The sequence below is a fragment of the Oryx dammah genome, unplaced genomic scaffold, assembly GCF_014754425.2.
Source record: "Oryx dammah isolate SB20612 unplaced genomic scaffold, SCBI_Odam_1.1 HiC_scaffold_6, whole genome shotgun sequence".
Lineage (NCBI taxonomy): Eukaryota > Metazoa > Chordata > Mammalia > Artiodactyla > Bovidae > Oryx > Oryx dammah.
The window spans coordinates 24235120-24248177 of NW_024070190.1; the positions used below are offsets into that span (position 1 = coordinate 24235120).

The 13058-nt window shown below is 52.3% G+C and overlaps 1 protein-coding gene across 2 annotated transcripts in view; it reads right to left on the reverse strand.

Annotated features, from left to right (window-relative positions):
* Nucleotides 1-7336: 7336 nt before the first annotated feature.
* TSPAN14 (tetraspanin 14) overlaps nucleotides 7337-13058 on the reverse strand; it is a 54206-nt gene continuing 48484 nt past the window's right edge. For both annotated transcript variants that reach the window (XM_040242583.1, XM_040242582.1), the window contains exons 7-9: nucleotides 11843-11887; nucleotides 10062-10181; nucleotides 7337-8968 (exon numbers count right to left, since the gene is read on the reverse strand). In XM_040242583.1, the coding sequence (XP_040098517.1) occupies nucleotides 8897-8968; nucleotides 10062-10181; nucleotides 11843-11887 (237 nt within the window). In that variant the 3' untranslated portion in view covers nucleotides 7337-8896. The remainder of the gene's footprint in view (nucleotides 8969-10061; nucleotides 10182-11842; nucleotides 11888-13058) is intronic.

A 13058-nucleotide genomic window follows, 5' to 3' on the forward strand; every position in this document is an offset into this window, starting at 1 on the left:
AGGAGCCCTCAAATCCAGGCCTGGATTTAGCCAACGGGCAATAGTGGTCCCCTGAGCTTAGATGGGCGAGACTGGAGGGGGTAACTTGGGATATGACTGAGATTTACAACTGGAGGAACAGAAGACAAATTCTACATGTCTGCAGGAGCAGGTGACCCCATGGGTCTAAAGCGGCTTTGCTGACAGTGGGCTCTCTGGGCAGCAGACGACCGGAGCCATCCAGTCCCCACTGAGAAGGCAGCCAGTGCTCTTAGGACCCCTCTGATAGTGGCTGGCCCTGACCAAGGGCACCCAGGAGACAACCTCATCCCCTGGCTCCACTTCACAGTGAGAAGTTGGCTCCTTTGGACTCCCTGAATGGGTCCTATTTTTTTTAAAAGTGAACTCTGCCAGAGAAACAAGAAGTGGAAGGAAATTTGGAATAAGCAGGAGATCGTGGGTGGAAACCTCTGCCTGGTTTAGAGCACAGCCTTCAGTTATCTGATCCTGATTCTCAAATTTCATTGCCTTTGAGCTGTTTTACAACTCTTTAAGTTGTAGTTAATGCAAAATACTTCTTGTCTATGGACATGCATATAGTATATTTGAATGATCCTTCAGGAAAGGGGAATGACCATTGACATTTTTCCCCTGAAAAAAAGCCAGTCTCAACATTCCTTTACTCTGTATAGATTTACAGTCCACTGCAATTTCTCCTTTGAATTGCTTGTTAATCTTACCAGATCCATCGTTTAATTAATGAGTTAAATCTTTGACATGTGCATGTTTAACATTTAGATGAGTGATGCCGCATTTAAAAAAAAATAATCTGACAAAATACACAGGAAAGAGGGCCTCTCAGGAATGAGAAGAGTTGCCATGCAGTGCAACCCCCGGCCCCGGCAGCTCCATCCATATCACCCCCAACAGGTGTCCAGCCTGGGTTTGCCTACCTGCAGCAACAGGGTGCTCAGTCCCTCCCAGAGGTCAATTCTCCACATGTATGATCATAGCTGTGCTGACTTTTAAAAGTAGAACAAAGCAAGAACAGATCTAAAACTAAAAAGAAAACACAGCCCTCCTCCCAGCCCCAGCTGATAATGACTGCTTGGACCCCCCCAAATCACCTGCAAACAAAGCTTGCAACCCCGGGCTCCCTGCAAAGGCACAGTAAGGCTGAAATGGCTGGGCGGTGAGGGCTAGGAGAGAGGGGAGGATGTGGCCCAGAAGAAGGTGCCGCCACGAAGTGGAGGCTGAAGGTGAGACTGCTGGGCTTATGTGCCTTAGAACAGTCTTAAGACACTGTTAACTGGCTGCCCTCCTGACCTTAGGGCTATAAATCCAGAAGGTCTTGGAAACGAAGATTTCCTCCTGGGGACCTGGGCTAGTACAGAGGGACTGCATGCACATGTCTTACACACATACACACGTGTGCCTCCACGACTCCATGCATGTCTCTCTCTCACACACACACACACACGAATGCCTCCAGTCCTGCTGCAGCCATCCTGCGTTTGGGTTGGACACACTCGCTTGTCAAGGTGGGAGGTGCACGGACCACCTCCTGGCCTTGGCTTCAGGCCTGCTCCAGGCCCCCCTGCTGGACTCAGCCCCTCACTCTGAGGCCTAGGATGGGTCACAGCACTTCTCTCATCTCTGTTCTCCCTGCCTGGAATGGAACCAAATATGGTCTCCAACCACAGGAGCCTTCCCATCCCATCCAAACATGTCATCCTGCTAGTTTCAGAGCATCTATTCAGGTTCTTCTTTCTCGTCCAAGCTCCTTTACCCCAGGCTCCTTCCCCGGTCTCCCCCAGATCATCCCTTCAAGAGCTCTTGCAGGCAGGCTGTGGCCCTCTCCTGGCCCCCTTGGCCGGAGAGGAACACTGCTTCCTCTAGGGGCTTCAGGAGCTACGTCTCAGGCTGTGTTGGTTTCTGGCAGGATCCACACTCCCGGCAAGAAGAAACCCCGTCTTCTGCCTCCCCACCACCATGACACAGAAAGCAAACAGACCTTGAACCCCAAATACCAGCTGAGCCCCAACAGACCTAAGCGTTGTTCTTAAAAGGACAAGGAAGTGGGGCTTTTCACTTCAGCCTGGCTGGGAGCTTGAGCTGTGTTTCCCATAACCTGGGCAGCTGAGCCTGGTGGGGACTGCTGCTGCTGCTAAGTCACGTCAGTTGTGTCCGACTGTGCGACTCCATAGACAGCAGCCCACCAGGATCTGCTGTCCCTGGGATTCTCCAGGCAAGAACACTGCTAGTTAGATAGAATTCAGTAATTGCATTAGCAGTAGTTGTGAGGGGTGCCTACTTAGTAATCCATCTAAACCTATGTTAAAATGCTTAGATGAGCCACCTCATCTCATTTAAACCTTGAAACAACCTCATGTCGGAGGTGTTTCTCACAAAAAACACCCAAAGTGGTTAAATAACTGGCCAAAGGCTACAAGGCTGGTGAGTAGTAGGTGGCTGGGCAGTTGATAACACCCTTCAAGTTTACCTCGCTGTCTCTCCTCTACACAAACTCATCAGATTCTCCCAGAAACCTTGTGAAATCAAGACCTCAAATGATTTCCACCTGAAAAATGAAGAAGCTGAGGCACTGAAATGTTTGGGGTTTGTATGTACGTGTGTTTGGGGTGTTTGTTTTCAAGCCCGAGCTCACTGAAGCACAGGCCTTAATCTACAGCAGAGAGCCTGGTACTACAAGGGAAGCAGAGCAATGGCGATCCCACTCAGTCTCTGTGGGAATTCACCTTCAGAGCCAAGACCGCCCCCACTTCCCCACCTACCCTGGGGTCACTATCTAGTTTTGCCTCTGGCACATAGCTACCTGCCTGGGGAAGTGGCCAAACCAATAGGCTGAGCCCATCAGGGTGATCTGCTCTTCTCCAGGAGGGGGTCAACCCAGCAGTCAGGCAGCGAGCCATCTGGACTCCAAAGCCCCATTGCAGGGCTTGTCTGCCGGGCTCTGCAGCTCCCTCCCTGGCAACCTCAGGGCGGCCCTGGATCTCCAGCGCACATATCCTCATCTGTACACAAGGATGCCATTCAAACCACTGCTTTCTCACAGAACCAGCTGTCTCCGAAGGCAAAGGTGGATTGCAGGGCCACCTTGCTCAGCCTGCCTGTGGAAGCTGTGCTGTCGCAGGCCACAGGCTCCTGGAGGACACGTCACCCATCCCCTGCCCACCAGCCCTCATGCCAGAATGAGCCCGTACATCCCAGGTGCTCAGGCCACCCGCACTACTCAACAGCTGGGCAGCACAGGCACACCCCAGCCCTGAGTAGCCGCTCATTACGACGGCAGCCCACCTCCCTGGAGAATTTCTCTAAAATATGTTTTCCTTACAAAAACCTTCTTGGAAGTAATTCTAATAATAAGACACAGTGGGGTTCTTAATAGCCCTTGTAAAAACAAAACACCCTGTAACCAAAATGTTCATCCACAGGAGTGTAATAGGGGTGATTGGCAGCCCTTCCCATGTCCGTCTCCTCTACAGGAGTCTGGTTCCCCCACCACGGCATTTCAGTGGGATGAACACAAACAGGGGGCTGGTCGGGGGGGGGGAATCCCCTCAATGGCTTTACCACCATGCCATCCTCTTCAGAGGCTCCAGGTAGTTCGTGGTGGGGTCTTGCCTCCCTCTGCCTTGGGTGATGGGAACACCGTGACAGGTGGAGCAGGCAGGAAAGGAAACCAGATCCTCAGGGCTGGCATCACTGTGTCACTCAGATCTAACCCTGAAACTCACCCACCTCTAGACTTTCCAGGTTCAGGAGCCAAAACCCTCCCTTCACTGTTTCGGTCAGTTTGAATGGGGTTTTCTGTTCCCTGTGACTGTAAACACAATCCCCATTCTAAAACTAGCTTCATTCACTCATGGCAGTCCTGCAGTGGACTGTGATAATGCATTGCGGATGGGTATTCAGCCACGGAGAAATATTTCTGAGACATAGTAAGTAGAATTAATTGCAAAACACAATTCTCGTTTGTGTGGAAAAGATACTTGAACATGCATGCACATTTCCGAGGAGGGTACTTTGTGGTGGATGTCACTGGGGAACAGAGCACACACTTGTTGCTTTATGCTTGGACTGTCTCGACTTATACTGAAAAACTAGAGAAAGATTAGTTTAAAAGTCATTTGAGGTGATAGGATTAGAATCTTAGGTGATAATTTGGTACTTATTAAAACATGCTTTTGAAGCCCCGGCTGACGTACAAAATGCAGAGCATGGCAAGAAAACAGAGGAAGAGAGAACTCTCCCAGCCCTGTGAGAGGCAGACTTCCTCCTCCAAAGCTGGAATCTCTAAAACTGGTGAGTTCACCAGAACAGTATCCATTTGAATCCCAAAGATGTATCACAGTCGCCGTATTATATAGCCCATGTCAGGCTGTCCTGAGGTGCCCTGGAGACCCTGAAAGCATTCTGAGAGTGAGTATATCTTTACTGTAGCCTTTGAGGGCTTCCATGGTGGCCCAGATGTTAAAGAATCCACCTGCAATGCAGGAGACCTGGGTTTGATCCCTGGGTTGGGAAGATCCCCTGGAGAAGAGAATGGCTACCTACTCCAGTATTCTTGCCTGGAGAATCCCACAGACAGAGGATCCTGGTGGGCTACAATCCATAGTGTCGCAAAGAGTCAGACAGAATTGAGCGACTAACACTTGGGTTTCCTTGGTAGCTCAGACTGTAAAGAATTGGCCTGCAATGCAGGAGATCTGAGTTTAATCTGAGGAGGATAAACCAGGTCTTGCTGAGTTTACAGGAGCTAAAAGTGTACAGTTCTCTGAATCTTTGGAGAGAGCGCCCAGATGAAGAACAGTGCTGCAGGAGTGGAAGGCTGGGCAGCATCCTCTTGGATGGCAGACGAGCACATGCAAGGGCTTGTACCAAGGTGGGTCCCTGGGGACAGGCTACCACAGTTTGGGCAGACAGCCTACAAACCCTGTGGATGATCCTAGAGCTAGAAAACACCCACCCAAGGTCATACAGCCACTCCACTCACCCAGGACAGCTGAGGGCACTGGACCCAGAGGTGACCTGGCTGAGCTCCAGACACCTGGGCAGAAGGATGTCCTGGGGCCACTGCAATATCTCCTCCTCCTTTTTTGCAGTCCACACTCAGCTTGCCGGCCAAGAGGCAATTGGGTGGTCCCCACTGCTGAGACTCAATCCCTCCTCCGCTGGCTCTGACCCAGTCTCCTGTTCTGAGGAGCTCTCTCCCCCTGGTCCCTGAGATTGCAGTGGCCTACACTCCCAGACATGCCCATTACTGCCCCAGTAGCAGCCCCAAGTAGTATCTCTGGGAGAGAAAGCTATGCCCAATTGCTCACTTCCCACCAGGCTTGCTCTGGTCATGGAGGGGAGTGAGGCTGCTGCTCATGAAGGTAAGGGAGCTGCCCAGATGGCAGCTCTGGTTATGAAAGGGAGTGAGCTACTGCTCAAAACCAGGGCCTCTAGCGCAGGGCGGGACAGAGGTCCTTTGGGATGATGTCATGCTCTCCCAAAGGCCCCCCCAAACTCAACCAGGCACCCAGATCCAGGTACAGAGCTGGGGATCTTCACTGACTTTCTCCAAATGGTTGTCAACCTGCCACAGAGCTCAGTAACTGGATCATCGTCAGGAAATGGATACTTCTCACAGCCTTGCCCTTGGTGCTGGTTTTTCTCAGCAGGCACCAATCAGTGGTTCAGAAGCAAGGCTCACAGGCACCAAATCTCCTTCAGGGGCAAGGCTCCCAGAGTTGCAATCCACCTCTTCTGATGTCAACTGGTAACCTACCTTTCTTGTGTTTTGGACACAAAAATGGCTCCTCCAGAGCTGATCTGGGGACTGAATCAGCTTTAAACTGTTAGGTACTCTGAGTACTTTCTTTGTTCCAGGAAGTTCTGGATCCATTGTTTTTATTGTTATTCATATGGGGAAACCTAGCCCAGCACAGAGGGCTTTCCTGCCCCACCCACGCCCTGCCCGGGGGTCAAAGGAGCCCAAGGAGACTGCTGAGTGTGACGGGTGCAGCGAGAGGCAGGACAAGGGTGGGCAGGAGGGCAAGGGTGGGCAGGGGGGCCCGGCACCTGGGAGCTTGGGCGGCAGAAGCAGAGGACTTTGAGGATGGGATGGTCTGGGGCGTCAGGAGCCACAGGGGCCAAGAGAGAGGCACTGAGTCTGGTGACCGGGCTGAGCGGCTTCCAGGCAAGTGAGAAAAGCAGTGGATAGTGGTGGGAGGTGGACCGAGCCAGACAAGCAGCTTTCTGGGAAGGAAGCTGGAGCGGGGCAGCACAGAGCTGGGTAGGCAAGCTTTCTGGGAGGTGGATATGTGGGATGGGACAAGAAGGAGAGCAAGTGGGAAAGATAATAGCGTGGCACTTCCAGGAGGAGGAGGTGGACAGGAGAGTCATAGGAAGGATAAGCAAAGACCTTGAAACTTTCAAGCAAGAGTGTGTGTGTGGGGGGCAGGGAGGGGAGTGCAGGAGGGGACACGCAGAGGCACAGGCTGGCCTATGTCTTGGTCTGAGAGGATAGGGAGTGGCTGGGGACTCGGGAAGCTGGGCAGGGCGTGACTGGGAGGCTGCAGTGTGGCTCTGCGGAGAGAGTCCAGAGCGTTGGAGATGCCATGTCAGCACTCATTAGCCTGCATTTCTTTTCTATCCTCAACACAACTCAGAGTCAGAAGAGATGGCTGAAAGTGGTCAGCAAGTTCTATAAAATAATTAAGAAACAAACCCAACTCTAAAAAAGTCACAGGTAGGCAAACTTCACCCTGAACTGGGCTGGGACCTGTGAAGATATTTGCAAGGGGTCACCAGGTCCACCTGAATAGACAGAACGGCAGAGCTGTTGAGGAGCAACTGCGGTGCACACACACCAGCAGTGAGAGCCTGCGGACACTGACTCCCCCTGGGCGGGCTGGATCAGACGTACTGGCGAGGTGGGCACAGCCGCTAACCCTCTCCACAGGTGGGCCACTCGGTCTAGGACACACAGCTTATGCAGTCTCAGATTCTAGCCCAGTGTTCCCAGGCTCTTTTGCTTGGACCTTACCACCTGGGGCTGTATGCTTATGACATTTCCTCTGGGCCTACGGAGTCAAAGTCCCTGTGCTTACAGCTGAGCAAGCCAGCTTGCTCTATCATAACCTCCAAGCAACCACTGAAAGTGGCACATGGAATCTAAAAAAAAAAAAAAAAAATCACCTGATGAAATTTATTTCAGGTTGTGTCAACCGGCTACCTTCCTGTGGTGCTTACTTACACCCAATCCCACTGGTTCCCTTGGCAACCAAGTTTACCACCGAGGTGCTTAACGCCATCTTGATATGACCCCAAACAAAAACAATCAAAGCAACAGCATTAATATAAAGATATATTCCATAAAAGAGTTTGGCAGTCAAAGAAAAGCGTCACACTTCCTAAAAACACAAGCATTCTTCTTCCCCTAGTCTACAGAGAAAATTGTAAAAAACAACAAAACCAACGTCATCAACAAACACCCACCAGTATACACCACGCTGGCATGTACACTTCGGCAAGTGAAGGTAGCGCTCCATCCCTGAACGAGGAGGACAGAATTGGTAGAACAAGATCCAGAGAGGCGTTAGAGTGTAGCCCAGCCAAAGCTGCACAGACATCCCAGCTTCCCCCGGGAAGCTATTCAGGACATCAGACTTCATTTCCAAAAGCAAGCCCCCAATAAACCCTGACATGAAGGGTGGACACAATGACCACAGATATCCCCTTCAAGGGTTGGAGGGTCACCACGAAAGTCTTCAATGAAATATATGAGCCTCTATCCAGCTGCAGGCTGGGGTCCATGGCTCAGCCCAGGGGCTGGCTATAGGGCTTCTCTGTCCAAGGAGAGGCAAAAAAAAAATGCCAGGCCGGCCAGCCGGCCCTTAGCATGAGGCCTGGAGAGGAGCCCTGGCCAGAGGTCTCCGGCTGGCCGTCTGTGGCTAGGGTTCCCTCGCTTTGCAGTAGAGCAGGGTCAGGATTCAAGTTCTGGGTAACAGTTTCAGTAGCACCAAGACCAGAAGACAGTGAGGCCAAGTCGGGAGGGCAGTGATGGTATGCGTGTTGGGAGCACGTAGACGAAGGAGGAGTATGTGAGTGCAGCTAGGTGATGAGCGATGATAAGGAGAAGCTGATGGAGTTGGTTCGTGAGACACTCAAGGGAACTGAAAGGGATGGCGTCAGTCCCAGACACCGCATAAGGCTGTTGAGAGGAGAATGCCAGAGGAAATGAAGACGTGGTGTGAAAACATTCTTACCCCTATAAATAAACTATTTACACACTTTAGGAAAAGGAGAGCTTTCGCTCAAGAGGAAAGCCATGCCCACCGCCACCCCCACCCCCACCCCCCGTGCCATCAGGGCATAATGCTGTTAGGCCGGAGCAGTTCCCGTCCTGGGGGGCTGGAGGGGACAGGACGAGGCATTCCCGTGGCCCCAGCCACGTGCTGGCTCAGGCTTACTTCACTTGGATGTGGCTGAGGATCCTGCCCACACCCCCGACATGTGCAGACACCGCAGGCCCCGCTGACACTCGGAGGTCCACAGAAGATGGCGCTGCCCCCGAGGCCAGCACCAACCACATGTGCGATGGAGGCCAGGGTGCAGCCACCAGAGCTGTTGGTCCCTCAGAGTCACCTCCCCCACTTAAGACAGAGCCTCTGACTCCAGGCGGACCCCCCTGGGGGTGTCAGTCACAAGTCTGTGTGGGTGTCAGGGGGCCCCTCGGTCTTCAGCACCGGCAAGCAGAAACAGAGGTCACATCACGCGGATGCTGAAGGCGGGGTGCCGGCTCTGGCCAGGTGCTTCTGCTTCTCTCCCTGTGGACATGACCCTAATGGTGGTGAAGGGCTGCCACCTCCACGGTGTGGCTCAGCTCTGCTTGCCTGCCTCCGGCTCCTCAGAAGTGGTGGCCTGCCTTCACCGCCTCAATGTCTGAGATCAGGGTCCTCGCCAGGAAGATGCCAAATATCTGGAAACAAAGGGCAGCAGAGGCAGCGGCCGTCAGCATCGGGGCCCAGAGGGCATGCTGGAGAGGGTACCCCACACTGCCCATCACCCCCACACCTGCCCGCAGAGGCTGGGGACAAAGAGCAGCAACCGGGCACACACCAACGGAGACCCACCCACAGTTAAGACAAAGGAGCCTGGGGTCTGCTTTGCCATGTCCCAAGAGCCTAGAAGGGGCAAACAGCAGCTCCGCAGAAGCACAAGGGACACTCTGGCCTGCCTGCAACATGACCCTGCATGTCCCAGACCGCAAACCACGACACGCTTTGTGCCCTGGGCGAAACTGGAAATGACAGGGTCACTGACTGGTTCTGATTCCCAAAATAACAAATCTTGAACATTTCCCGTAAACCTGGATTCTACAATAAATATGAGGTTGTCCCCGACCTGGGCTGTGCCGATGTCTGAAGCTACACTCTGACCTCAGTGACTGGGATAACCGTGTGGGAAGAATGATGTTTTTCTACCAAGAACAGACTAACGTGAACTCGGTGACCTGAGGAAATTGGCTTTTTCCCCAGTTTTAAGTTCTTGTTGTGGTTGGTATTTGATGAGCCACTCCTTCTTAAGTCTGAGTTCTTGCCTGCTTTGCAAGTAAGTTTTTTTTTTTGTTTTCTTTTCCCAATGCTTCTGTCTCTCGGCCTTCCTCTGAGATCAACCAGCCACTGAGCAAAGGAGGGAAAAGGGCATGGACAGCTGGTGACCCTGAGTCCATGTCAGTGACCCTCCTTCCAGGAAAGGTCAGAGCTGTACATTTTCTAAACGGTGTGTTTTTCCAAAGAGCAGCAGCCTCGGTTGCTTCAGAAGTTGCTCACAAGGCTGCCAGCTTCTCCTCCAAGCCCTGGGTAGTACTGGAAACCTCCTGGTTTCTCTGATTCACTGAATTCTCGACTTTCTCTAGCTAGTTCTTCTCCCGGCAGACACTAGCCAGCCTACTCACCCCCCGCCTCAGGTACCCCAGCCACCAGCATCTTTCCCCCATGTGAAATCTGGCTCAAGGGGACAGGTGTGGTTACAAGGTAGGAGAGGAAGCCACACAGGCGGTGGGAACAGACCTGCAGCAGTGAGATGGCGATGAAGACGCCGGCCACGATGTAGATGTTCCGCGGGAGCCAGCTCTCCAGTGCCTGGATACAGCCTTTCGTGAAGATGGACTCGTCCCATTTGCTCTTCAGCTGCAGGGAGACACAAGAGTGCCCTGAGCCTGTGACATGCAGGCTGTCCCCACCTTGGTTTTCCAGAGGGCTCCCGCCAAGGGCAGGGCAAAGCTCGGTGGGGAATGAGGGACCTGGGAGGAAGGTGCCGAGGACAGACGGACAGGAGAAGTACATCAACTGGCCTTGGCCTCTGCCGCTCCCTGGACAGTCTGCACTTTATAACCTGCCTAAGTAAAGGCTCCCTCACTGTGATCTTTAACTTTTCCTGTGAGCGTCTCCACAGATTTCAAGATCAACACACTCCACAGCGTGACTTTCTCCGTATCTGGAGAAAGGGGAGCAGGCTGGGAGGTGCAGGGGAAAGATGTGCCTCAAAGAGAGAAACTGGGAGAAGAGGGTTCAGCGTCTTCTGAGTCAGCAGAGGGAAGGGAAGGAGCTTCTCATTCGTGTCCCCTAGCCCATGGGAGACTGGTTCCAGGAAGCAGAGCCTGCATAAGTGGCCACAAGCTGGCCAGCTCTTTCTAATCCTGACCCCAAGTGGAGGCTCAGGAAGCACACAGGGATGGGCCACAGCCAGTCCCTATGTCCCCACCCACCTCCCCACACAGCAACCAGCTCCGGCCCCCCTCCCCTATCAGCATCACTCATGAAACACTGACAGAACATTCATTTGTTAGCGGTGTTAGGGGCTGAATTATGTCCCCCTAAAATTTGTATGTTGAAGTCCTAACCCCCAAGACCTCAGAGTGTGTCTGTACTTGGGGTCCCCTAAGAAGAGGTTAGGACATAGAGAGGGAAGCCCATTTGAGGACATAGGGAGGAGAAGATCATCCGAGCCAAGGAGAGAGGCTTCAGAAGGCACCTTGATCCCAGACTTTTAACCTCCAGAACTGTGAGAAAGTAAACCTCTGTTCCCACACAGCCCGAGCGCTTTGTTATGGCAGCCCTAGCAACTAATACAAGTGGTGACAAAATTCATTAACTGAAGAGGCTGATGCTGACACAGGCCCACCCCTGTCAAGTCGAGCTCACTGCAGAGGGAGCTGAGGTTTCCCAAACAGGAGGGTCACAGCCCCAGTGTCCACGGCCAATAGGAGGGGTGCCTGCAGGTTCCCTGAGATCCCTCTGTTTCAGACCAGCTGTCATTCACAGCAACAGAGGCCATCAGAGCAAGGGCTGGGTGAGGCCTCACCTCTTCACATCCGAGCGGACACTCCCTGCAGCCTGAAGAAGCCCTTAGAGGGCTGAGCCCCACTCCTGCCCTGCCGCCACTGTCTCCACTCGGCAGCTGGACCAAGCCACACTCCTGCAGCTCGATCCTGGACCCCTAGATAACAGATACCTCCTAGGATTCCAAGGAGCCTCTTCTCAAACATAGAGCCTTTGTTCTCCCAAACTTCCATCTGACCTCTTTCCACTCATGTAGCAACTGCTAGATTTTGGGATTGTGGTTCACAGAGTCTGAAATCACAGGCATCATTGTTCTCAGGAGGATGTGTGCTTGAACACGTGTGTGCTGGTTCCACGCTTGCCTGGTTCCCAGCTTAGGTGGCACCTCTGGCTCCTTAAGTCTCCCCTGGCTTTCCCATCCAATCTGCACTTGTGCTCAATCAAGGAGTCAGACCCTGGGGAATAGACCTAAAGAATTCAAAATTAATATCCAATATGGGGGCTCTCACCTGAGTCCTGACGTCATAGCCACACTGTGTGTTCACAACTTTTTGCTGTCAGAAAAACAGAAAAAATTAGTCATTTTTGTACTCTTGAGAAACTGGTGATAGAAAGCTCTAGAAGAGTCACAACCAAACACCAGCACCAACTCCATCACAGCACACGCCCTTCCAGCATATTATCAGCTAACCTTTCATGCTAGGACAGGGTCAGAAAACTTTTTGCATGAAGGACTCGATGGTAAATATTTCTGACCTGTCTACATTGCAGCGAGAACACAGCCATTGACAATATATAAATGAATGGGCATGGCTGTATTTCAATAAAACTTTATTTATAGACAATGAAATTTGAATTTTGCATGATTTTCACATGTCACAAAATTCTTGTTTTGATTTATGTTCACTTAAAAATGGCTGAAACCATTCTTGGCTCACAGGTGATGCAAAAACAGCAGGCCGGCTGTGGCACGGGGGTTGCAGTCTGCCGACCCCTGTGCTAGGGGGGTAAACCTACCCTTGCTGAAGAATTCACAGTCACTGTGGAGCTGTCAGATGCTGGCTCCGCAGCCTCTTCCCAGGCTGAGGAACCTGCCCAGAGCCTGTGGCCCAGCACCAAACAGTGTGGCCGCCCTGACGGTACAGTGTGACTGTCCCCTCAGCTCAGACCCGCTTCAGGCAAACATTCAGTGCTCCCTCAAGGGAACCCGAGGAACCTCCCTAGGCAGTCCACTGGTTTGGATTTGGAGCTTTCACTGCCAGGTCCCAGGTTCAATTCCTGGTTGGGGAACTAAGATCCCATAAGCCACGCAGTGTAACCAAAAGGAAAAAAAAAGGTCACCCAAGAGCTCAGTTTCTGGAACTCAAGGATGTTAGTCTGCAGACCAGAGAGGGAAACCAGTGAAGAAGAAAGAACAGTAAAAATTCTGCATCACCCCAGATGGCGATGTACCCCATCATCCCAGGCTTCTGAGGACTGGGCATTTTCTCCAGAGAAAGGGACACCTGGGTTCATTACATTCATAGCATCTTGTTCAGGCTTTCTGAGTGAGAGTCCCTCCCAGCAGGGGGAAAACACTGTTTTTCTCCTGCTTCACCCAGCCCACTAGAGCCAGGGTGGGCTGTGTGAAAATGTTCCTGGAATTTCTACATATAGGATTTCAGAGCTGCACGAGCCCCAGGCAAGTGGAAGGGGAGCCAGGTGCTCATTGCGCCTGCAGGAGAG